Below are 26238 nucleotides of genomic sequence, written 5' to 3' on the forward strand. Positions count from 1 at the left end.
TAGATGTAGATGATGTTGGACTGTCAGGTATAACATCAGGTTCAGGGACTGTGTTGTCTGATGAATTTGCACTAAATCCAAATGCTGTTAATTCTGCTTACTCTTAGGATGAGATGATGAACATGCAATGGTAAACTTTCGTTTACCCGTGATAAAGTTGCACTGTTGAAAGTATATAATTCTGATTGCGATTTTTTCTATTTGCTTTGTATTTATACACAGCAATTTGGTACTTAAAAATAATCAGTTTTCTCTGAAGTTTCAGCAAAACTATTTTATTGGTACATTTTATTAAAAAAACAGAAGGTTTAGCCATCATTCAATTGTAGCTGGGTTTTTTTCACGTCTTCAGAGGTTGGTCGATTGTAGGTATAGTCCAGTAGCATGACTGAGTGTATCACAGCATACAATACTCGGGCCAAATGTCAACATAAGCGGATTATGACGTAACAATGCTCTGTAAAGATGGGTTTGTCAATATGAACAAAGGATTTGTTTATGTAACAGATATATTCCAGGTTTGTGGCTTCCTTTCGTAGTCACTTTGAATGCCTCCACTCCAAATCAATGACTATGCACAAATTAAACAGCCAAAAAGGTTTTCGCTCAAAAAATTGCCAGATGGTATATTTTGTTGCCATTAAGGAAAAAAATTACAATTTGTGATATTGGCAAAGCCCAGGATGATGCCTGAATAAGGTTAAAGCCTTTTTGAAATTTTGGAAAACCTACCCCTCTCCCCATGACCTGATCTGGCTGTGATTGTGCATGGGGTAACTATTCAAATGTGTGAATGTTTCACATCAGTCAAGTATGAATGCGATTTTGTTGTAAATTGTTTGTCATTTGTTGTCATTCTTTTCAATGCAGACAGTGGAGTAATACTGAATTTCCTATCACACTTAAGAAAGTATATTGTGCAAACTGCAACTGAAATACAGGAAATGAATGCATCTATACATCCTTTTAACATAGTACATGTGTTGAGAGATTTAAAAAAAATAAGATTCATTGCACTAAATGTACACTGTACTTCAAATAGATCCATTAGCACTTTCAGAAGTTTTTGATTTGTGTTAAGTAGAGGATTCCATAATATGCAATAGAAAACACTTAACTAATCTGAGATAAATGTAGAGACAAAACTTGGTATTACGGCTACTGATAGGTCTTTTATGTGTGTAAAGTCTTTATGTCATGTTAGAGAAATATAAATTTGACAGCCATAATTTTGTCGAGTGATAGAGAGATGAGGAATGAATCTGATGTCTTCCACTGAATCCATTTTAGCTACAAAGCAGTAAACCAAATATTATGCTTAATATTATTGAAAGAAATTGGTTTGTGTGCTTTATTTTAGTGTCTCAATAGCCATATGCTCAAATAGTCACAAACAGGAAACTGCATTGAAATAATTAGATCTACGTTATGATTAGGTTTTTGACACATCATTTCCATAAGACTCATCATTTCCATAAGACTCATCATTTCCATAAGACTCATCATTTCCATAAGACTCATCATTTCCATAAGGCTTATCATTTCTATAAGACTCATCATTTCCATAGGACTCATCATTTCCATAAGACTCATCATTTCCATAAGACTCATCATTTCCATAAGACTCATCATTTCCGTAAGACTCATCATTTCCATAAGACTCATCATTTCCATAAGACTTATCATTTCCATAAGACACATCATTTCCATAAGGCTTATCATTTCCATAGGACTCATCATTTCCATAAGACTTATCATTTCCATAGGACTTATCATTTCCATAAGACTCATCATTTCCATAAGACTTATCATTTCCATAAGGCTTATCATTTCTATAAGACTCATCATTTCCATAGGACTCATCATTTCCATAAGACTCATCATTTCCATAGGACTCATCATTTCCATAGGACTCATCATTTCCATAAGACTCATCATTTCCATAATTTTAAAGAACTTGTTGGTTTTTGCACTTTTCTGTTATTTAGTTTAGTATAATGCCAAGTATGTGTCTATGCTTAAAGGTATATGAACAGTTTCTAAGTTATGAATCAGGGTCTAGTCCCCAGGCACAGGGAGAAATTTTGGGGACAATACTGGCTGTAGTAACTTGTACTTTTGATGAAGAGAATATGTGTACAGCTTTGTTTGTAGATGCATTTTGGTGATTATAACATGACTTGGGCAAAAATAGGTCATTGTGACATTTTGGCTTAAGTTTGCATGACTTTGGTAAGGTTTTGTGTTGCGGTCAGTTCTTCTTGTGCATTATTGTAGACAGAGTATTGCAACTTGGTAGGTACTTTTGGTGTTGTGGATTTGAACACAATTTCTCAGCACATGAAAGGCTATGCATTGCCATGAGTATATTTGGCACAGGAAGAATCTAGGGACCCATGGGAACTGAGACTGAAACTCATATGAACAGATTTGAGATGTGTGTGATCTCTAATGGTGAGTGCTTTAGACTAACTCAGTAGATAAATATTTATTTGGTCCGTACAACATCATCTTGTCAGAGGTAGGTCATGGTGACCTACATTTAATGTTTTAGTCACTGATCAAATCTTGCACTTCAGTCAATATTTATGGCATTATTGGCCACAGAGGCATGCATCTTACGCAACACCCTAACAAAATTTGGTTACTGTAACCAACATTTCTTTCCTCAGGGGTTGATAAGTTTTTTTGTGTATGTAGTTGTTAGTAAAGCACTGTCTTACTAAAATCAGATCTCTGTGACCTACATTTCAACCTTGTTTAGTTAAAGTTTTGCATTTAAGTCAAATCCTCAGGCATTATTGTTCACAGAAGCATGCAACTTCACTTGTATATATGTGTTGTTCTCCATAATTGGTGACTGCTATGATGGACCTGTGTCAAAAAATGAAATTATAATGTTGTTGTTGAATTTATGTTTATTAGAAGGCCCACTGCACATAGAATGGCATGTAGAAACAGAAAATCAGTGAGTGAATTCGTTTTCACATACTTGCAACTTGAAGAAAATGGGTGCTAGGGTGTCACATGTGTTACAGTGTGACATAAAGTACCTTGAGCTTACAAAGCAGGACCACAGATTAAGACCTTTGCTATAAATTCAAATAGTACAAATAGAAAGAAAGATATAAAAGCAAAATTGTCAAAATCTGTGTTGAACATTTAAGATGATCATTGTCAAAAAACTATCACACTTTAACACACGGATATAAGTGTTTTGTCTTTACAATAGAGCCTTATTTGGAGGAAAAGATGTTACTATTACCCATGTAATTTGTTGTTGTGTGTGTGTGAATCATATTTTGAATATATATGTGAATGATATGAACTTTTCCTATTTTTAGCCACATTCATTATGGTGGATGGTGTCACAGTGTTGCATGTGACAGGCAGACTAAATGAAGAGGGTGACAGTAAAACACATAACAACTGTTTAATTTCAAATGTATTTTATTTTTTCAAACATAGTGGAAGAGTCTACTGGCCATCTGGCTGAGGTACCGCACTTCCAGGACTTGAAGCACCTGCAATATGCAGCACAAGCTGTTATAAGCTTTTAAAATTAATTACAATTGCTGTATATAAAATATTTTCCTAATAGATTTACAATCACTTTAAGCTAAAGCATATAAAGTGCCTGTATTGATGTGTACCAACTAGCCTACTTTTTTCATCAACTATCTGTTTAGACCTGTATGCATCTTGTAAAGTACAATATAATCTTACCAGACTTAGGTCTCTGATTTTTATTTTCACGCCTCATTGATTGTCAGGTTAATTTTCAATTCATAAGCAGTTAAGTTTCTCGTGTTTGACTCCAGGATTGTGCAAAAAAGATGATCACGTGGGATTCATATTTTATGAAAATTGTTCATTTTGTTTATTTCAAAACCAATTTTACCATTTAGTTGAAGCACTCTTTATTATAAAAGTGACTTTTTGTGGAATCGGCTTTAAACATTTTTTTAAATTGGCATATGTTTTCCATAAAACTAGAGATTTTTGAAGACAAGTTTTGTGTTGTTAGTTCAGTAAAAAGCCACATCCAGCAATCGTTTATCAATACAAGTGAAAAAGTGGATCTTTGTGAGCCCAGGGAATTTATGTAGACCTATACGTATCAGTGCCGTTCATTATTTGCTTAATGTAATGATGAAATTTTTACAGGAAAAATGATCTGGCCCTCCATTATAGCAGAAAAGGGGAACAAAATGCATCCAAACTTCTTTTATGATGCTTTTGTTAATATATTAATCAATACAGAGGTTTCTTAAACTAACATAATTATGAAATATTGTTAACTGAGTATTTTTCATGGGGTACCAAAGTCTGTGGATTATTCCTTGCTACACAACCACAGATTTAAAGACCAATGAACAATGAACCATCATTGGAACAATCAGGATCTCCTTCCCTAATCCAAGAATTTAAGAACCAACAAAAATTGATTTTTTTATTTTACAAAATGACAGAAATTGATAACCATGAAGGTATACAAATGTATGGTCGGTTTGAATTTGTAAGAAACATCTTAAGAATGTTTAAATTTCTTGAATTTTCTGGCAAAATATTGTGGAAAATTATTATTTGATTTGTGCATGAACCCTATCTTCATAATTTTGTTTGAATTAAATTCCTTCCAAATATCTGATTTACTGGATGATAGCTTAATATTATATGAATTTATGTACACAAATAACACTAATAGTACTAATCTGTTATTTTGTGAGAAACAGCTTTTTGTAATGCACTGATTCACAATCATAGTATATTATGAAATTTCCATTCTGAAGACAATCATATCTTTAAGAGATGATAAGAGTTCCTTTTTTTTCTTTTTTTCCAGTTAATATATTCGTTGCTGGTTTGCATATGTTGTTTTGTCATCAGTACTTCCATTCCACACAGCAAGTCATAAAGCTTTAAACTTCTAATGATTTTAAACATTGTCCCCCTCTCTGTCATAAAATTAGGACTTTCAAAGAAGACATGTAAAACAGTTTGACTGGAGCCCCAAAAATTAAATAGATTGATATAGGAGAGTACCTAGGACCACACTTAATAAATCTTCTTTTAAAATAGATTTTGAACTTAACCAGTAATGTTTTTCATTTTGTTTTGCAGGCTGATTTGTTTTGTGGTTCGAAATTTTGTACTGGTAAGTATTGACTGCATTCATAACCATGTACTATTTCATAACAGTGAAAATTTCAACATCTGTTATTCTGAGTGTACAGAATATTGTTCCTCAGTCATCATATATTTGTAATAAGAAAAAATAACATTTAAGATGCTTTCATTTTGTGGAGTATCTTTTAACCACTGTTGTTTATAGAACAGGAGAGCTTATGAGACAGTCTTTTGTCTGTCATCCAACTTCCAGTGTCCATTAGCACCATTTTGTTATCACTATTCCCAGAGGCGTAGCTGGGGGGGGGCAGGGGGGTACATATGTCCCCGGGCGCCAAGGTACAGGGGCACCAAAATGAGGCTTACAACGTTACATTATAATAAGTAAACAAGGGTAATATTCAAAAATGTGATTAAACGGGGAGGGGGCTGGGGCGCCAATTTTATAGTTCGTCCCCGGGCGGAAAATATCATAGCTACGCCTCTGACTATTCCTCCTAAACTGGTTAGAGGATTGCCATGAAACTTGACACACATTTATCCCAAGGCCCAACGTGAACACTGTGCTGCTTAGTCATCCGATATGACTGACACAACAATCTTGCTGTTTTGTTACTCCTTCTGAGGAAAGTCTTATTGGCAAGGGGCTTTTACCTGAAGGCTTTTTGTGACGTTTAGTTGGTTCTTAGTGAAGATGGTACTGCATGGACATCTTGTATGGCAGTCACAGTGGCTGTCTTGAAAATCTTGTTTTGTATTGCTACTCCTTCTGAATGGTAGGTCATATCAAAATGGGATTTTAACCAAAAGCCACCTTAAGATGTCTGGTTTGTACTAAATGAAAATGGTGCCAATCAGGCATCTACTATGGCTACCATTGCAGCCATCTTGAAAATCTTGTCACTATTCTTCTAAAGGAAAGTCTCTCAGCATAGGGTTTTAAAAGATTTTTTATGTCTTGTTGGTCTTAAATGAAAATGGTGTCAATCTAACATCTAAAATGGCCACCTTATCACCCATCTTTAACATTGCAACTTGTTCTGAATGAATGGTCATATTCACATGGGGTTTTCATCAAAAGATTTATAACAGGGTTTGGCAACCTGTGGTACGCTTGCAGCAAGGTGGTACATCTAGAGATTTTGTGTGGCACACGAAGGGAAGCCAAAAAATCTTGATTTTAACTTTGTTGCTCTCTTACTGGTGGCGGGGCCCCGAGTGGCCGTGTGTCTAAAGCGCTCTCCATTACGGATCACTGCCATCTCACCTCTGTGTGGGATCGAGTCTCAGATTCAGCCAATGTGGGTATGTGAGAAAGCTTGCCAGTAGCTTCTCGAGGGTCAGTGGTTCTTTCCGGGGATTTCCCAGGTTCTTCCTCCACCATTAATACTGGCTGCCATGTATAGCCTATTGTGTGCTGAAAAATGGCATTAAACCCTACAACAACTCTTACTGGTGGCACACGCTTATTCATTTTGTAATTAATCCGGAAAAAGTGGCACGCTGTGTAAAATAGGTTGCCGACCCCTGATTTATAATAATGTCCAGTTGGTCCAAAATGAAAATGGTGCTAAGGTTCTCAATAGATGCGTATTCTTGAGTTTTGACATTTGGAATTTAAGTGTGACTCATTCCTCCTGACACATGGAAATTCTAACCCATGTGTTATTGTGATGTGGGCTGGAGCATCATTCTTAATTACCCTGAATTTGCCTCCAGCATAATTTTCTTCTGAGTGAGCCCTGTCCATAACAGATTTAATGTATGTACCAATGATTTACAATTGCTGGACTACTGATTATACCATACTGGCCAATACTATTGCACGTATGTAATATCGATATGAACAGGGTTGAGTTAGCAGGTCACTGATGTCAGTCTTATGTGTCAAGGTTAAATTGTTTTGAGATTATCTCTAATGTTTATGATAATTGGAGGAAGAAGGAATAAATTATGACTTTATTGAATTAACATTTGATCAGATATCTGTATTTATTTTGGTTGTTCATCATCAAATTATTTCATTTGGACAAAGGTGTGGAAATTATGGCAGCTCATGAAGCCAGTTGTCAAAGGTAAGAGGACTGTTTGATGTAGTGCTTAAAAAATTTTGTGGAAAAATCACTGAAATGTCTGGAACTATTTGACCAACACAGTGATATGCTTCCAGATTATTGTGTAGTAGACAAGCTTATTCTGACAGAACTTCTTAAAAGTCTGGCTTGTGAGTGTGACTTCTCTGGCTAGAATCATTTCAAGGTCTAGGCCTCATCAAGGAAAGTTCACAAAACAGGATATGCGAAGAAGGCTCAATTAGTCAAAAAAATGTTTGCATAGAGGGTTATTGCAAAGTTTATAAAGAGTGATAATACGAGGAAATATATTTAACTGATGTGTTCTTTTGACAGATGACTTCAGGGTATACAAAGTCACCAACCATGATGTTGATCCTTGATAAAACTGGACGTGCTTTGTTCTTGTTGTTTGAAGCATGAGTTTGATCCATGATGATCAGACTGAAATGGTTATGATATAGAAATTCGATATTTCACTGCTGTGTAAATTTCTTTGTCGTATGGTTATATTTTGATTTAAAATGACTTGAGGAATTCAAAATAGAATATGCTGAAGTTGAAAATATAATAAAGTGTACAATAATCTTTTTTTTAATATACCAAATATACAAATATACATACAGAATTAGAAAGAAAAATGCTGATACAGAAGCCAGTAATGGCCTTGCCTCTCTTAGTGTCTGCTTGTCTGATTCTGTAGTGTCATAATAGGCATTTTAGGGTTTGGTAGATGAGGTAGGCAATGCCTCATATACCCCAAGACTTTACTACTTTTACCCTGATTGTCATACACAAGTTTATGTAGTAAGGCTAAATTTAGGCAGTGAAAAATAGTTTTAACACACGTGTGAAAGATCTTGTGTAGCAAATATTTTTGTCTTGGGTAAAACTTTGTAGACACTACTGATTTTTGGGAAATACAAATATAAATTTTTGGAAATAGAATTGCTACACCAATTGGTTGCATACATTCTTTTATGAAGCAAACTCTCCTAGGTGTCAGTCAGGCCAATCCATTATCATTGATTGTGACTATACCACATATTTGTTTTCTGTGCAACTAAAATGCTACTGCATGAATAGGATTATTTAATGCTACTATACTGTGTATAAGTTGTTGTTTTCTTTGTGTATCAATATTTTATATTGATTGGCACACATATATATATATATATATATATATATATATATATATATATATATATATATATATATATATATATATATATATCCAATGCTGGAACTAGATTGCCAGTACATTGGAGAGTGTTTATCATTAAAGAAACTATTAAATTCCTGCTTTGCTTAAATGCATCATACAGATTTGTCAAAGAGGCTCAAAAGCTGTGCAATTTGTCAAATATACTTTCAAGAGCATCATGGTTAACTAATCGATTTAGGGATTCTGTTGGTACAGCATTACTGTAGACTTTATCAAGCTTATGAGGAAAAAACATGAAAAGCCATTATGTGGTATTGTGCAAGAAAAAATGAAATTGATGGCATTGAGTCTAGATAATAAAATGAGTGAATACTCCAATGATGACATTGAAACAACTAGTGAATATAGTAGCAGTAGCAATGATCATCAAGGATTAAGTAATTCAAGAGATGCTTTATAATATATGGAAATATCAGTCACTTTTTTGTAAGAATGTGAAATATTTAAAAAATGAAGAGTAAATGTTATTGACTCATTGTCAGGAGTTTTGAGATTTGCATGCAAGACAAAGACTTTGGAGTCATTATACAAGCAGTGCAAGACATTTTACATTATCAGATGTTATTTTACAAGCAGCTGCCATTTATGAGTGGGTATATTACTTTGTAATGATCAGTGTGTAATGATTTGGCCAGATATTGAAATGTAAAATACAAAAGATACAAAAATCTGATGATAATCCTCAGCTGATGCAGCTGGGTGAAAAAGTTTGTTTATAATGCCTATAGTTTAGAAACTACTATCATAGATGAAAAGTATTTTACAGTGAATGGTCATACTGTCCACAAATAGTATTTTTGTAACCCTGTGTATTTAGTGAGGAGTACATATGCCTGAAGTTATGTACACTATTAATTGAGAACACAGATGATTATTTCCTTAACCCTGAACATTTGGCAAGGAGTACATGCACAACTGAAGTTACACACTCTATCAATCAAGAACATAGGTGAATATTTCTATTACAGAATACATATATATATATATATATAAGAAGTTCAGTGGCATTGGGACACAATCACTGCAAAGTGTATGCCTGGGGAAATGTGAACTTTGTGGCAGAACAGTCTTATTATAAATACATGTTGTATTGGATTTTAAGTCACATAACACTGGTCAACAGTGAAATCATTACTGACTTGAAAAGGCCCTAATCTGTAGTATTTTGGTGTGCCGAACACGAATATAACCGTGAAAAATTTGTATTGGCTCTCGTTTTGAAGATATTCATATACCTCATTTTCTATGTTTCACTGTGTAAATTTCTCCAGTAGGACTGCAGCAACATCCGGAATACTGATGTAACATTGCATAATACCATCATGCTCACATCATCCACAGTTGATTGCATCATTTTCTGATGCAATGCAATACTAATGCCATGCGGCTGCTGAAGTAAGTTGACGTCAGCAGTGTACTATACATGTGTAGGCCTATTATACTAATGCCAGGCGGCTGCTGAAGCTGACGTAAGCAGTGTACTATATAAAGCCCAATCAGATAGGTTCAGCATTTAAAATATTTTAGACGTTGTGCGAGACAGTTCAAGCTACTGTTACATAAAACTTATTATTTTATCCATTTACGTACAATAAAGAACAGTAATGCCTCGAAAGTGTGTTAATACCGCGGACAATTTTTGCTATATTTGTGGGGAAGTGACATTTGCCAACCAGAAGAAAAGTATCAATTCTCAAGTGAAGAAGGCATATCATCTTTACTTCGGATGCAAGGTTGGTGACCAAGACAAGCCTTGGGCTCCGCATATATGCTGTGCTACATGTACAAGACAGCTTTCACAGTGGTTGAATTGCAAAAGGTCATCAATGCCGTTTGCAGTCCCAATGGTGTGGAGAGAGCCAAGCAACCACCTAAATGACTGTTACTTCTGCTTGGTTCCTCCTCTTTCCGGCGGAATAACGAAGCGAAAGAAGTCGAGAATAGTCTACCCAAACATTCCGTCTGCATTGAGACCAGTTCCACATGGTGAGGGACTTCCTATTCCAGAACCTCCAGCAGAATATTCTCTTGATTCATCTGACGAAGACAAAGGTGAGTCGACCTGTTCTTCTCCTGGTCCATCAGCATGCAGTGATCCAGATTTTCACTGTGGTGCATCATCAACCCCACACAGAATAACACAGGAAGAACTAAATGACCTGATTCGTGATTTGGACTTATCAAAGAACAAGGCAGAATTGCTAGGATCAAGACTCCAACAATGGAATCTTCTAGAAGAAGATGTCACAATTACTGCATATCGAAAGCGCCACCAGCAATTGGAGCCTTTCTTCAGAAAGGAAAGTAATCTGATATTCTGTTCCGATATTGAGGGCCTCATGAATGCTTTAAAAATCACTCATGACCCACAAGAATGGAGACTATTTGTGGACTCTTCGAAACTGAGTCTCAAGGCTGTGCTTTTGCACAATGGAAACATTCTTCCATCTATTCCAGTAGCGTATGCTGTCCACATGAAAGAGACATACGATAACTTAAGGCAGCTACTGAATTCCATTGAGTATAACAAGTACAGCTGGCACCTCTGTGGTGATTTGAAGGTAGTTGCCCTTTTAATGGGACTGCAGCAAGGATATACAAAATACATGTGTTTCTTATGCGAGTGGGATAGCCGAGCAAGGGAAATGCACTACATGAGGAAGGAATGGACTCACAGGCAGAATGTAGCCATTGGAGAGAAGAATATCCAACACCCAGCTCTGGTTGAGGCTCAGAAAATCTTGCTACCACCCCTTCACATCAAACTAGGTTTGATGAAGAACTTCGTGAAAGCCATTGACCGGACTTTGCCAGCATTCCGATACCTGCATGAAAAATTCCCTCGACTCAGCGAAGCAAAGATTAAAGAGGGAGTTTTTGTGGGTCCTCAGATTCGAGAGCTTTTCAAAGATGACCGGTTCAACAACTTGCTGGAAGGTGACGCGAAACAAGCATGGAATGCTTTTCGCCTAGTTTCCACAAACTTCCTCGGAAACGTTAGGGCAGAAAACTATAAGGAACTAGTAGAAGACATGTTGATGAAGTATAAGAAACTTGGCTGCAATATGTCTCTAAAGGTTCACTTCCTTCATTCCCATTTGGATTTCTTTCCTAGCAACTGTGGTATTGTTAGTGATGAACACGGCGAACGTTTTCATCAAGATATCGCAACAATGGAACAAAGATACCAGGGAAAATGGTCCACTACAATGCTGGCTGACTACTGCTGGACACTCCTCAGAGATGCTCCCGAACAGCTGTACAAGAGACAGGCGAAGAAATCTAAGATGTAGTCAATGACTTGATTTTTTATAGGTAGGCTGTTACAGTTGACCTTTTACTATTGGAATGCATTTCGTTATGTAAACATTAATTTCTTGCAGATTACAAAAAAACTAGAGCCAATTTTGCAATTTGACTGTCATATTCGTGTTCAGCACATAAAAATTGATAAGAATTGACTAATTTTATTTCAGTAACATGACTTTTGTAAAAATTTGTTGTCCAGTGTAATCAGCTTTGCCAGCCATGTTCACAAATATTAATAGTGTGTTTGGGCAACGATTTGCCAACAGAAGTAAATGAAATAATAGCCAGGATTTAAGGTTTTGCAGTTTCTGATTCTGGTAAATTTAAAATGTTTCATAAATTTTTTGATGAAAAGAAAACCAAGTGTTTTGTGCAAAACTGGCATAATTGATTTATTAGGACTTACAAATGAGCCATGGCAAGTGGCGCAACAACTTCCCACAGATGAGCCAAGGTAATGGCAATGTTAACAGTTCAACAACTGAAGCAATCCATGTGCAGTCAATAACAAAAATACCAAGAGGTGCAAGAAAAGCTGATGTGTTATTAGAACTCATGGTCAAACCACGTCAGTCTGAGACTTGCCTTAGTTCCAGTTATTAAAACGTCATGGTGATTTCAAAGATTATCCTGTGATTTTTGCTGAAGGCATATGCACCAAGCAAAGATGCTAAAAAAACTTTCAACAAAAATGCATCCAGGAATTGTATAGATATTACAATGCTTTGACATCTCTGGAATTAAAGCATATATTGTCTTTTGTGTCACTTAATCATAAGTCATCAGACAAGGATGGATTAAACATTTTAGCACCGTGGACTTGCAGCAGTGCCAGTGTGATCTTAAACCTTAAGGAAACCGAAATCAACAAAGGCTTTGAAAAGATTCTTGAGACATTGGAAAAATACACCAATGCAGGATTGGAACAGACTCTTCATAGATGTGTGGAAGTTAAACTGTGTACTTACCCAAACATACCATTCTGTGCATCAAGTTACATACCAACACCATAATATGTTCTGCTGCAGATGGAAAAAATGTGGAAATGATTACATTATTTTAAATGAGTGCTTGTGGCTGTGCTGCATTCTGTGCATGACAATACTGATCAGAAACAATAATACCAGCAATATCTGAATGAAATCAGGTAATATAATTTCTGGTGCAGGTTACTAAGGTCGTGAACACAACCCTGGTATTGTCATTATTGTGTTCACTTAGGACAAAAGAATTGATGTGCTTGCTCCACAAAGCAAAAATTTGCATGGGTGGACAAGATTGGTCTTCTGGTCCTGAGCAGTATGAATGGTTTGGAGGTGCTGTACCATTATGTGTGGATCAAAATTCTTTTCTGGTTGCCTAACCAACATAGTAAATTCCATGGTAAAAAATGTCTGTGTAAACATTGCCTGCATTTGTTTATCATGCAACGGCTGCTTGATGAGCGTAACTTGTGGCAGAATCAGTGAAAATATGCAGCATACAATCACGTCAGAACCAAACAAGAACATTCTGGAATTTACCACAGTGTATAGCATAAGACGAAAGTTGATCATCTACACCAGGGATCTCAAACTCAAACCACCCTGAGGGCCACATGAGGGTATTTTTGATGGTCCGAGGGCTGTGCCACCTATGTTATCTCTCATGACAGCTTGTGATGTGAGTCTTTTTGCTGGTCACAGGATACAGCTTGGTGGGCCACATGCAGGCTATATGTTTGAGACCCCTGATCTACACTGACTTTTAAATGTTTGAATGTTCTGCTTCCTGACACCACCAGTGAAATTCAGTCAAAACAACACAAGTTTTGGAACAAGTCCCATGCTGGTTTTGTTCCATTGTAGTAACTTGCTAATGAGTAACTGAGCCACCTGTGAAGTACTGTGACAAGGATTTGGTTGAAGTATTTATTAAAGTGCTTGAAGTTACAATGAAATGGATCTAACAACAGCCATGGTTATGACCAATGATGACCTTCACAAGTTTTCCAAGGCAAGACATTACTGGATCTTTGATGGTGCTTGTAGCTTCGCTGATGAAAAAGTTTGTGATCTCTGTCAAATTATTGGTGCATACTGAGGAGCAGTGAACAGTGCATCTGATTTGCAGCTGTGGATGGATAAACATAAATTCCTGTTGTCATTAACAACCTGTGTGGCTGTGTTGGCCACTTAATAACAGTGTAAACTGCTCCAACAAGTATAATTCCAAACACAATGGAAAAAATATATGTAGTTTTGTATCGGTCATCAGCAGTTCATTGACTCGATACAGTTTCTAAATGGCTGTTGTTGTTTACAAGTTCTGAAAGCACATCATCAGTCATTCACATGCTTTCTGCAGACTCATTAGAAAGCAGATAACTACCCAACAACATGTACCAGACTATGTATTCATAGCATTTCAGGACATAATTCAGGGACGTATCACTTGTAAAATGATATTTGATAACTTAGGAGTGCCTGAAGTTTCTATGCTGTTAAACAGCCATCAGGAACCCACAGAAGAAATTATTCTTGACTTCAGCAACAATCATGTTGTATGTGCATATTGCAGGCTATTATCATTCAGTAGACCCAGGTCTGCAGATTTCTCAAAAAGACTTATTAGTTATCAATTTATTAGTTTTCATTTGAACACCTGGACATAATTGAGCATCTGTGGTTGACATGCACTTCCACTCACTTGCTACTAATCTAGTTGCTCTCAATAATTACAGATGCATTGCTGTGAGTCTCTCTGATGTGATGTCGGAGGGTGTAATGTTTTGACTGAGGTTCAATGACACGCCAGTAGAAAACTAGTAAAGTTTTCTCAAACTAATAATTGAACATGTTACCTTTTCAGATAATAATGCCCTGTCATGAAGTTAATGTTGGCCTTAGCTCAAACCAACTTGCAAAAATAAGAAGTACAATAAGAAACAATTGCTCACTCACTTTGAATCTTTATCTATAAAAATTTGCTGAAATTGTCCACATTGGGTTTGACCCATACACAACTGGATCTTTACGTGTGACAAACTGAACTTGTGTTGATGATTCCCCCCCCCCCCACAAGGAAACCAATAATGTCAACCTGGATTTGGCAAAAGGACATGGGACTTGTTGAGTTACATACATGCTAAAGCCTTGACATCTTTCATTTGTTGACTTGTATGGTCTTGCACTGCCACATGAACTTTTTGAGTATTTAACCAGGGTCCCTGGCACTGGACACAGGGTTCATATGGTCTTTGAAAGTCTTTGACAGTTTGGGACCACAACCCCCTTACTTTCATCGGCAAGATAAAAAATAAAAATCAAAGATTACTTAAGTGGATTTTTTTGTTACAGCATTTCATCTAGAATTTGTATGCAGTTTGATATTGATGAGGTAGGTATTGGCTGAGCTCGATTGCCAGCCTTACACGACATCATTAAGTTATAGCCCCAATTATCAAATGCACCTACTTTCATTTCTGCACAGTAATTCCCTTGATTATTATTAGATCTGAACCAAATTTGGTATGCTGTTTGATATTGACAAGTTCATGACCAAGATCAGTTGTTATCATTCTGTGTCATCACTGATGTCCCCATATTGTCAAATCATCCACTTTTGTTTTGCATAATAACTCTATAATTACTATTTAATTTCAACCAAATCTGGCATTAATTTCATCCACATTACTCCCTTAATTATTCCACTAAAGTTATTAAGCATTTTTACATAGGTGAGACCTTCACTGAATTTTATTTTCAGCTTTCAGCATCATTGTTTATCTTAAACAAATTTAGTTGGCAAATTGACACTAATGAGACTGCTGCCGAGTTTGGTTGGCAGTGTTGTTAAGGTGAATATTTAGCAATACAGGATCTTCTTTTAGTAGAGCAACTGTGTCATATTCATGCATTCCTAGTTGAAAATGAATTTGCCTAATTTATGATGTGTTTTCTACATATCAGGTATTGTCCATTGACAAAATAACAAATGATACAGTATGTTCAGATTCTGTCTGCCACTAATTTCTGTTTTTAACATGTTTATCATCTTATTTCTGTTTTGTTACAGGTGCTGGAGTTTATTGCTGTGGCAGCTATATTCAAGATGATTGCTGTTGGCAAACAGTGTCTGTAGTGGGATTATGGTGTAAGTAAGCCATTCCTTACCAAACACGCTTTTAATTTTATGACTAGTGAGACAAATTGGCATAAACTCTACCCTGTTAGTTGATGTCATTTTTGCTAGTTGATTTTTTTTAAAATTGGGAGTCATTTTTTTTATATACAGTAAAAGTTCTACCACTCCAACTTAGTGAATCAAATATCCAGTATCAGTTGAATTACAAGCTTGGTCCCAGTTTAAAGTTTTCATATTCATCATCCTGAAAAACTACAACATCAGTCACTCACATACCTTGCATCAGTTCTTGTCATGTGTTGATGTCGACCATCCAGTTATCATTTCATAAACACAAAATTAGAATAATTAAGGTATGTAGAGTGGTTTTACTTTGTGAAAAATATTTCAATTTTGTGTTTTCTTAAAATTCAGTAATATATCCTCTTTCAATTTCTGCAGCAGTAGATTCGGATAAAGTTAATAGTTCTTGGACTGTGAACTTGAAAGGGCTAAACTAGTCAGTGTTACTACTCTATGGTCTTAGACTGAGAAACAGAAAAGAGCAAAAACCAATAAGTTTACTAATCAACAAATAATTTATTTCTCTAGAATACAAAATGACAGTTTAAAAAGAACTTACAGTATTGTAATTTAAATTGAATCCCAAATAGTCCAAAAAATTCTATCACATATCCAAAAGTTTAGAGTATTCTGAATGATTTCCAGTAGTGTTCCAAATGAATTCCAGTCTTTGAGGGGCCCTGAGTGATCAAGTGGTCTAAAGCGCTCTCCGTTACGGATCTCTGCCGTTTCACCTCTGTCTGCGTGGGTTTGAGTCTTGGATTTGGCCAATGCTGGTATGTGAGAAAGCTTGCCAGTAGCTTCTCATGGGTTGTTGTTTCATTCCGGGGGTTTCCCGGGTTCTTCCTCCAACATTAATACTGCCCGCCATGTATAGCCTATCGTGGGCTACAAAATGGCGTTAAACCCCACAACAACAACAACAGTTCCAATCTTGAATGTGCTGATATACCAATAGCCTGGAATAGTCTTGATGTATCACATTGATATAAACCAAACTGTCTCAAAATGAATTCACATTAATTCCAAAATAGTGATTTAGTCAGAAAGCATTGATGAGCAAATTCTGATGAATAAATTTAAATAAATAAATCCTTTCAAATTAACACTGAACATGACTAAAAGAAAAATTCCACTTCAGATGTTAAGATTGGAAGGAGTAATTCTAATATAAGCAATCATAATATGAAAACTTAAGACATAATAAGAGGACGAGGATGAGATTCAAACATTCATTTATAGAACATTTTAAGTTGTCAGCAAAATCACATCAATTACTTAAAGTTTAGTAAAGAAAATGGCAAGCATCAGATACACTAGGAATTCCTGAGGGGAAAACCAATGTCCTGAACACAAATCCAAGTAAACAAGTTTACCAACAAATAATAATACCCTTATTATATAATCTACACAGTGCTCCGCTGGCCTATTGGTTAGAGCGTCTGCCTCGGATGCGGGAGGTCGCAGGTTTGAACCTTGGCAGAGTCATACCAAAGACTTAGGAAAATAGTACTAACAGCTGCCTCGCTTGGCACTCATCATTAAGAGGTTAGTGTTAGGACTGGTCGGCCTGGTGTCAGGATAATGTGACTGGGTAGGACATCATGTTACATGTCTGCGGCATGATGCCCCAGTGGTAGACATCACTATAGGATGCCACACTGCAGACATCATAGCAATATGACTGAAAAATTGTTAAAGCTATGTTAAAAAATCCAAATCACACGCACACACATAATCTGTAATTACATCATGGTCACCCACCATGGTTGTAGCATACCCGATACATCAAGTAGATACTCATGCCCCTTCTCTTTGCTTGGAAAGCTGGAACCAAAAATCATTTGGGTAGTCTTGAAGATCCCTTTCAAAGTTCACCATATTCCAGGCAAGAGAAATATCCTGTCAAGCAGCCTATCCAGACAGGATCAGGTTGTCCTCACATAGTGGCTTCTGCATCATATAGTAGCAGTGATATGTTTTCACTTGTGGGGGAAGCCCATCATAGATTGTTTGCTAAAAGGATGAGCAACAAGCACTCTTTTTGTGTCTCTTATTTCCAGATGAGGGCATGGGTGGTACCAGTAGATGCTTTCAGTTTTAAGTGGAATAGTCTATGCACCTTCCTAGTTTTCAAAATACATGTAATCCCTTAAGTTCTTCACAGAGTCCAGATCCAACGTCTTGGCTCATCCTGCTAGTTCCTGTTTGTTCCTAATGGTTTGGTTCAGGTCCCCTTGACCTGTTCTTTGACGATCCCAGGGATTTACCTTTTCACTTGACTAATTTCAGATAATTTATCAACCAAGATCGATTTTTGAGCATTATTTCCAACTGCATTGTCCAGGCTAGAAGGTAATTGAATTCTAAGGTTTGTGATGCCAAGTGGAGAATTTTCTGTAATTGGTACTGGACAAAACATTTTGATTTTATGTTGCCCTTATTAACTACACTTGCAGATTTGCATTTTTTGTATATATTTTTTTTAGCATTATCTAAAACTCTATATGAACCCTTAAGTTAAACTTGCTTTAATAGGACAGTTTTCCTTCTGTCTAGAGCATCAGTGTTAAGGGATGAAATTCATTCCTTATCAGTGAAAAAGGATTGTTTATGACTTATTGGTAGCTATGATTGGTTTCTTTGCATTGCCAACCTGTTTTTCATGCCAAGAATCAGTTACCATTGGTAGCCTATGTTCCTTTAGAGTCCCCAGTCTCAGTCCTGTCTTTGTAGGGGGGTGATCAGGATATTGGGCTCCTATCCCTCACCATTTTAAACGGAAGGGTGATCCAACAAGACCATGTCATAATAGTTCATATCAACAGACAAAAGTGACCCATGCTATGAGACCATCTAAAACTGAGATATTTCTTTTACAAGGCCATGTATTAATGAGTATGACAGAAAAAGTGAACCATGTTACAAGACTGTCTTAAACTGAGGCATGCTCCAAAATGGCCATGTCATAAAAAGGCATATAACAAAGGAAAGTGACCTGTGTTATGAGACCATGTTCCAGGAAGGCCTGTCATAATAATGAATATAAAACAAAACACTGACCCATGTTATGAGACTGTGTTAAACTAAGGTGTACAAAAAGAAATGATCCCTGCTATGACACCATCTTAAACTGAGGCTTGCTCCAAAATGGCCATGTCATAAAAATGCATATAACAAAAGAAAGGGACCTATTTTATGAGACCATCAGAAACTGTCTTATGTTCCAACAAGAGCATGTCTTAATAATGCATATAATAAGAAAAATAGGGCTATTTAGTAGTGTTTAGAACTCAAATTAAATGAATTCAGTAGCAATGAAATCTAAATTTACACATTAAGAGGGGAAGCAATTCACTGAGGGTCTTTTTAGTGAGAAGTCACTGTAGAAAGTATGGTGGAAACTACCCCAAAAATAGATCTCCTTATAGAAGATGTATGATATTGAAGTTTTCTTTTTAATTTCAGGGTTTTGGTTTATCTGGGTATGTTTCTTCATTTCCGTACTGAGTTGCTGCATCTGGATATGTATACGCAGACAGCGGCGTGCAAGCGCAGGATACATCGTCGTTAATCAACAGCCAACTTATGGAAGTGCAACATCAGTCACAACAGCTTACAGTCAGCCTCCACCCACCTACTCCACTGTGGCAGCATCTGCTCCACCCTACACTCCAGCTTATCAGGTATTCATTAGCAAGTGTAGCCATCTATTGACAAGAATTTGCAAAATGGCCTCATTTTTAAGTAATGCCTGATGATTAAAAATTTGTCAAATATAATGTGCTTAAAAACAATTTTATAAAAGTATATTGGTCTAAGGCAACAATATTGGTGAAGCAATGATTTCTGTATACTGTTGGTAGAAAACATGCTGGTTTTCCTCAAGTTCATAAAATTTTGCATCATTTCTTATCCATTTATTCATTTCCAAATGGCGAATGGTCTGCATACATTTTTTTTAATACATTTTTTTCTTCTTCAGAAACAACCAGCATATAATTGATAAGCAGGACCTAAGCCCAGGAGGCGTTTTACAGACAAGATGAAATTTAGAAATGAAGATCTGCAGTCTTTCCTGATGAAACAGGTGGTTGATAAACAAGAGCACTACAAGAACATTTGAATCTTCTGAAACATTTGATTTTCCTATATTTACAATAAGAAAGTGAATGCTACAAAAATAGTTCTGAAGTTGACTTCTCTCAGCATTGTAAGGTACATTAAGGTCCTCAAAATTGCATGGATTATTTCTTCCTGGAGTATTTTTTTTCCCCTAGGGTATATATGTTTGACATTTCAAGTCCAGGTCAGAAGTATTTGCAGTCAACTGCACCTTATAAACAATTAATACAGTAATTGAAGTTTTAACATCATTACCAGAAGAAATAAAGATGAATAAACAGTTTGTCTAATGTGCCATTTAGTAAAATGATGTTCCATGCATCAATACAAAAACTGATTAAGATGTTTGTTCACATTTAAGAGCATGAACCATTGTTTTTGGATTTCTAATTCGATTCTGTCCCATCCACAGCACCATTTCCATTCTGTTGAAATGGCACATTCTTCATATCCTGGATCAGTAAAAATAATAATTTGCAAATTGAATTATAATACCTGTTGACCTCTTGTTTATTTTTCGGGCTTGTTCTCACAAGGTTTTCTATATAAATATTTTACTAAAGCTTTGTACTTTTTTTAAAAATAATTTTGTTCAAATCAAATACATGGCTGTAGAAATTAGATATGTTAATCAAGGCAATTTGTTAAATTAGCAATTATCATCATAATGTTTAACACTTCCTCAAAAGGCTTGTTATGTCTTTTAGTGCTGCCCCAAATGGGCTTTGAGTATATTTTGATATTTTTATTCTCATTTTGCATGAATGCTGAATATTTAGAAACTGATTTCAGATAAGTGACATGCTTTTTGAAAATATTGAGTCCAAAGTATGCGATATTGGATGTAAACAAGATTATTGTGCTAATCATTTTTACTCATTCTGTTCACACAGATATTCAGATATACGAATAGAACATAGCAGTATTAATATCGGATGAAACAGTCTTGTAGCCACTTCTTTTCCATTGCAAAGCATTGCAATAAAATGTCCCTTATTAGATATCAGTTGTATGATTTTCTATGCAAGTGGATAGTGTATGATGATGCAGTAATGTTTCCACACACAGTCTAGCAATTATTGGGTGCTGGCAAGCACATGTGGAATCCAGTACCATACATGCGTATAAATCAGGAAACAACAAGATAGATCTGATCAGCCATTGCCATCACATAATGTGCTGGCAAGTCAGATCTGTGTTTTTTTTCTTCTAATGATTACTCCAAACAAACTGCATAGAGTCTCATCCACATTATCAAATAGTACAAACACTCTAATGTATAATTGACCTTACGCAAGATGATAGATCGCTTTGCCTACCAAATCACATGACATGATGCCCTGATAACCTCCAACAAGCGTGCAGTATTTGGCAAAGAAATATATGTCAGCATAAGTGATATGTTTACTGAAAATGATTTGTATTATTTTTACAAATGTAAAATTTCAAATTTTCATAAATTATACAGCAGGAAACAATATTTATATTTGTAGTTCAAGTTCATATTAGTAATAACCTAAGTGTTTTGTTTCAGTAAATAATAAAAATCATTTTTAAAGCTGCTTGATAACTTATTCTTGTTCAAGGAAATTTGCTCCAAAAGATGCTAATGTATTTAGTATATAATCTTATCCTTATTAATTTTATCTGGCTTTTGTTCATGCTGCCTTGGAAGTAAAAGAATTAAAAATTAATAACAAAATTGTAAAAAATAATTATTTAGAAGTATACTGTTGTACATAATAATTTTAAAGTTCTACTATGTTTGTCAGATGGAATTTTGATCAATGATGTCTGTTAATGTAAACATGTAAATGCATGCTTAATATATTCGAAGATAATTATCTGAAACCATTGTTTTTGTATTTCTTTATTATTACATTTTTGTATCCCTCACCCCTCCTTCAGTCTAATGAAAAAGTAAAGAGTCACTCAAGCATCAAAAGATCAAGACAATAAATTGTTGTTTTGGGGGCAAGCCAACATTGAAGTGTAAATTTTCAAACTTTAAAATAAAGCAGTGCTTCCTATACTAGAAAAATAATATACATCAAAGCCTGAATGTTGTGAGTTTCTCCACCAATATTTTAGAAACGTTTATTTTTACATATATTTTTCATTTTCAATTTTTTTCTTCTAACCTTCAAGCCATGGAAGGGACATGCTTTTCTAGATACTTTTATGCAAACAAACTTAATTATCATCAGTTTCCATATTCAGCTGATCGCACACATGATCACAAAAAAGTATTTATCCATGAAAATTTTGTCTGTGCCTTGAGAAAGGAATAAATCTAATTCCTCCATTTAGATGATCTGGATATCACCAGTCTGAATTACAAAGCTTCCCACTGCCTTCTTTTCACCCTTATGAATTGAGAAATCAACAAATCATTGCAAAAATTGTACTTACTTATCATAATCAATTCTTTATTGCCATAAGCAGCTTGTCAGAGGAAAATGGCAGATGTAAGCAATGCCTGCAGGTGTGTCTAATTTATGCTCTCTGATAGGTTACTTGATCAGCATGATTGACAAGTGACAATAGGTCAATTACTGGGAGAAAGTTATACAGTCTGATCAGTCATAAGTGACTAATGGAATGTCCCAAAGACACAAATTTTATTGCGTATTAATTTATCAGTCATCTAGACAAGTAATTACCTTGCCAAAATTTATGTCTTTTCTTGGGTCTGAATAATGGACATATTATTTGGGCAGCCATTTTTACATTCATTTCAATGCAGATGTCTTTCTTTAGAGAGCTCTTCAAATAAATTGGAGAATTATACAATTTAATTAGAGAGCTCTATATATCAGAGACTTACCTAGTTAATTTATTGCCCTCAGTTAATAATTATTGACCTCTAATTCAGCTGAGGACATTTACAAATGAATAAGAGAACTCCTTAATTCAATTACAAAGGTCTCTAATCAGATTACAGTCATCTTTAATTTGGCTTTGGTACAACAAATCTATAAATGAATTCTCAACAGCTTCAATTGAATTAGAAACCACTTTAATTCAGTTACAGAGTGAGCTTATTCATTTGAAGAGGTCTCTAAATTGTGTTTCCAGGCTTTCAAACCTAACATTCTTAAAATGAAATAATAACAATTCAGGAGACCAATACTGCAGAAACATGGAATCTTGGTCTAAAACTGAAGGAAATAGATCAGATCAATATTTTATGTTGCATGTACTGAAGGGCAGTATACTAATACACCCTTATTTGGCATTTCTTTAGCAAACAAATTCTGACAAAGCTATAAAAAAAAGTACAATAGAGGGCTTAAAATTAGCATTTGATGATTTTAATAGCTCATACGACTCTCTGATAAGAAAAGCAAAGTTCCTAGTATACACATCAGTAGAGTAAGATATATGGTGAATGAAGTGTACATGATACTTCACAAGAAAACACCCAATTGCTTAAGGAATCTGGTCACATTGTTAAAGTGCAACTAGGCACCAAACTCTGGCAATAATGCTTCAAGGTATGGTAAGCTTTCTTTCAAATTTTACACTCTCAGAACAGCCTGCCGAATGAACTGAGAAAAATCCCTGATTTTGAAAAATGCAGCTGGGTGATTCAGACATCATCTGGGCCACACTGTAAATGTGTCTGTCTGTTTAGCAGTCAATGGCATTTCAGCTTTAAGGTTACCTTCTTCAATGAGATAATTGGAATTATATTTGTATAATTTTTGCTTTTAATTTTTTTATTTTTATTTAAAAAGGTCTCAATTTTAACTTTTTTGTACTCTCATTCTCCTAATGTCATATTACTTAGTGTATCCGTTAGTTGTATGCTATATCTTATTGTATTTTAATCAGCTATTGTTGGCACTGTAATGAATATTTGCATTGTTTCACTAAGTGTGTACTAAATGTGTACATATCTGTTGAATTACCATATATACTTACTTTTATGTCGACTCCAACTGCAAACTGCACAGACCCAGCTCTGGCATACTATAATGCACTGGCAGATCTGGGTCTGTGCAGTTTGTGAGGAGCAATCAGTAGAACAGACAATGTAGATCCTGATCAGCAGGTACATTTTCTATGGCGGATTAAGACTTTGTTTTTTGCAGTTTGCCTCAACTTATAAGCGAGTACATATGGTATGAAAGCACCAGTCCCATGATGTTGTGGTTAGAGCTTCTGCCTCAGATGCAGGAGGTCGAGGGTTTGATCCCCGGCCAAGTCATACCAAAGACTTTAAAAAATGGTACCAGCAGCTGCCTCACTTGGCGCTATGAATTAAGAAGTTAGTGTTAGGACCGGTCAGCCTGGTTTCAGGATAAAGTGACTGGGTTGGACATGATGTTACATGTCAGGGGCACAATGCCCCATTGCTAGACATCACTATAAACTGTCACACTGCAGACACTGTAGCGAAATGACTGAAAAATTGTTAAAGCTACGTTAAAAATCCAAAACACACACATATGGTATGAAAAGATAAAAAGCTCATACAGAGCTGGTATTTTATGTATTTTTACCCAGTCTACTGACATTAAATCCAATTTTTTTATTCTTGTATTGAATGCAGAACAAATGACAAGGTTTCTTATGTCAAACACAGGCATAGGAAATATAACTGAAAACAGTTCCCAGTTCCACTAAAATTCTTTTATCATCTCCGCAAATTGAGATGTTGTTTATGATACTTAAAATAAGATCAGTATTTTTGTTTGAGGTAAGAACAGTAGAAATGATACAAGAATAACTCAGAGTTTTTGGATCTAACATGGAAACACATGAAAACCTTTTTATTCTTGAAAGATTTAGTTCAAGAATTCCAAGATAATGGAAGTCCTTGAAATTTCATGATAGATAAGGCAATATTCTTTTTAAAAAACATTCAGTATTTATTACTGTGTGTTAATTACAAATTCAGCAGGAAAATGTTTTATGTTAATGATGTGTAACTTGTATCAGGTCCATTTGGGATTTAGCCTGTGTAGTCTAGGATGGATGTTCATTTATAGATGTGGAAAATCTTCATCTAGAAGTAGTAAGAATAGTCCAAAGTACATAAGTAGGCAGTCTCTTTATTTTGTTACTGGGGGAAGAATATCTGCAATCTAGATTTAAAGGAAATTTTTTTAACACTTTTCAAAATTAAAAGGAGGCAAAACTCCAGACTGTCACTGAATTACTTCCCTCCCCCTGTGTCCAGACAAACAAAGGATAACTTTAAACATTCAAATAATTTAGTCACATGCAATTTGAGGCTAAATTCCACTGAATCATCTTTTATACCCTCAAGAGTGGTGAACAATCTTGAACATAATACACAATTTTTGTAACATGTTTTACATTGCATTGAAAAGGTGGTTATCTCCAAATATCGAATCTAGTAGTCATTGAATCTTAGATATTAACCATGTGACATAATGTAAGCACATTAAATACTTATCTTTATTGTGTTCAACTAGTTGACTCCTCTTGTTGTTACTGTGGTAGCATGACAACCACTCTACATTCCTTTATATTCTTTCCCAGGTATAGTCAGCAAAAAATGCTCTTGGTGCAATATGCAATTGTTGACTTAGATTCACTAGGAGAGGGTGATGCAGAGGAAACAATAGAATTCTATAACATGTATGCAAATATATAAATGATACTGGATGAATTCAGTTATTTATTCAATCATGAATAATGTCACTGTGTCTCTCTCCTTCTTCCTTTCTCTTTCAATATTAGTTTTTGCTACACTTTTGTTGTGTTGAAATATGTTAAAATATTTGTATAGTGTAGGGACAGGGCTAATAAAATTGTTAGAAATTGTGCACAGTCTCATTGTAATGTATTGTGACAATAAAATGTTTGAACAAATCCTTGATGGCTTTTGAAGTTTCTGTGAAAGAATCATTGTTACCAATCAAGCAAGAAGAAAAATACATAAATCTTTGAATTTATGGAAGAAATTTTGAGATGTTTTTATGAAACTGAAGTCACTTTGGTTTGGTCGCAAAGCTTAGGTTTGAATGATGAAAAGAAGTCATACTTTAAAAACAGTCATGTGTGTCTTGTAGTGCATTATTGTTTGGCCACATAATTTTAAACCAGGTTTTCCTTGCATAATGTTAATTTTCAGTGATCATTATATTGCCAGGTCCAAAGTGAGTAGCCACTTCAGCACGAAAATTTTGAGGTCAGTTAATGAAATATGCTTCA

At 35.4% G+C, this 26238-nt stretch overlaps 1 protein-coding gene across 1 annotated transcript in view; it reads left to right on the forward strand.

Annotated features, from left to right (window-relative positions):
* The window catches only part of LOC149802587 (uncharacterized), a 29710-nt gene extending 3812 nt beyond the window's left edge, over positions 1-25898 (forward strand). Inside the window, exons 2-5 of the mRNA XM_089951866.1 lie at positions 5125-5158; positions 15793-15870; positions 19393-19610; positions 19910-25898. Of these exons, the coding sequence (XP_089807992.1) occupies positions 5125-5158; positions 15793-15870; positions 19393-19610; positions 19910-19930 (351 nt within the window). The 3' untranslated portion in view covers positions 19931-25898. The remainder of the gene's footprint in view (positions 1-5124; positions 5159-15792; positions 15871-19392; positions 19611-19909) is intronic.
* Positions 25899-26238: the final 340 nt, after the last annotated feature.

This window comes from Sinohyriopsis cumingii, chromosome 3, assembly GCF_028554795.1.
Source record: "Sinohyriopsis cumingii isolate HCF-2022 chromosome 3, ASM2855479v2, whole genome shotgun sequence".
In the NCBI taxonomy this organism is placed as follows: Eukaryota; Metazoa; Mollusca; class Bivalvia; order Unionida; family Unionidae; genus Sinohyriopsis; species Sinohyriopsis cumingii.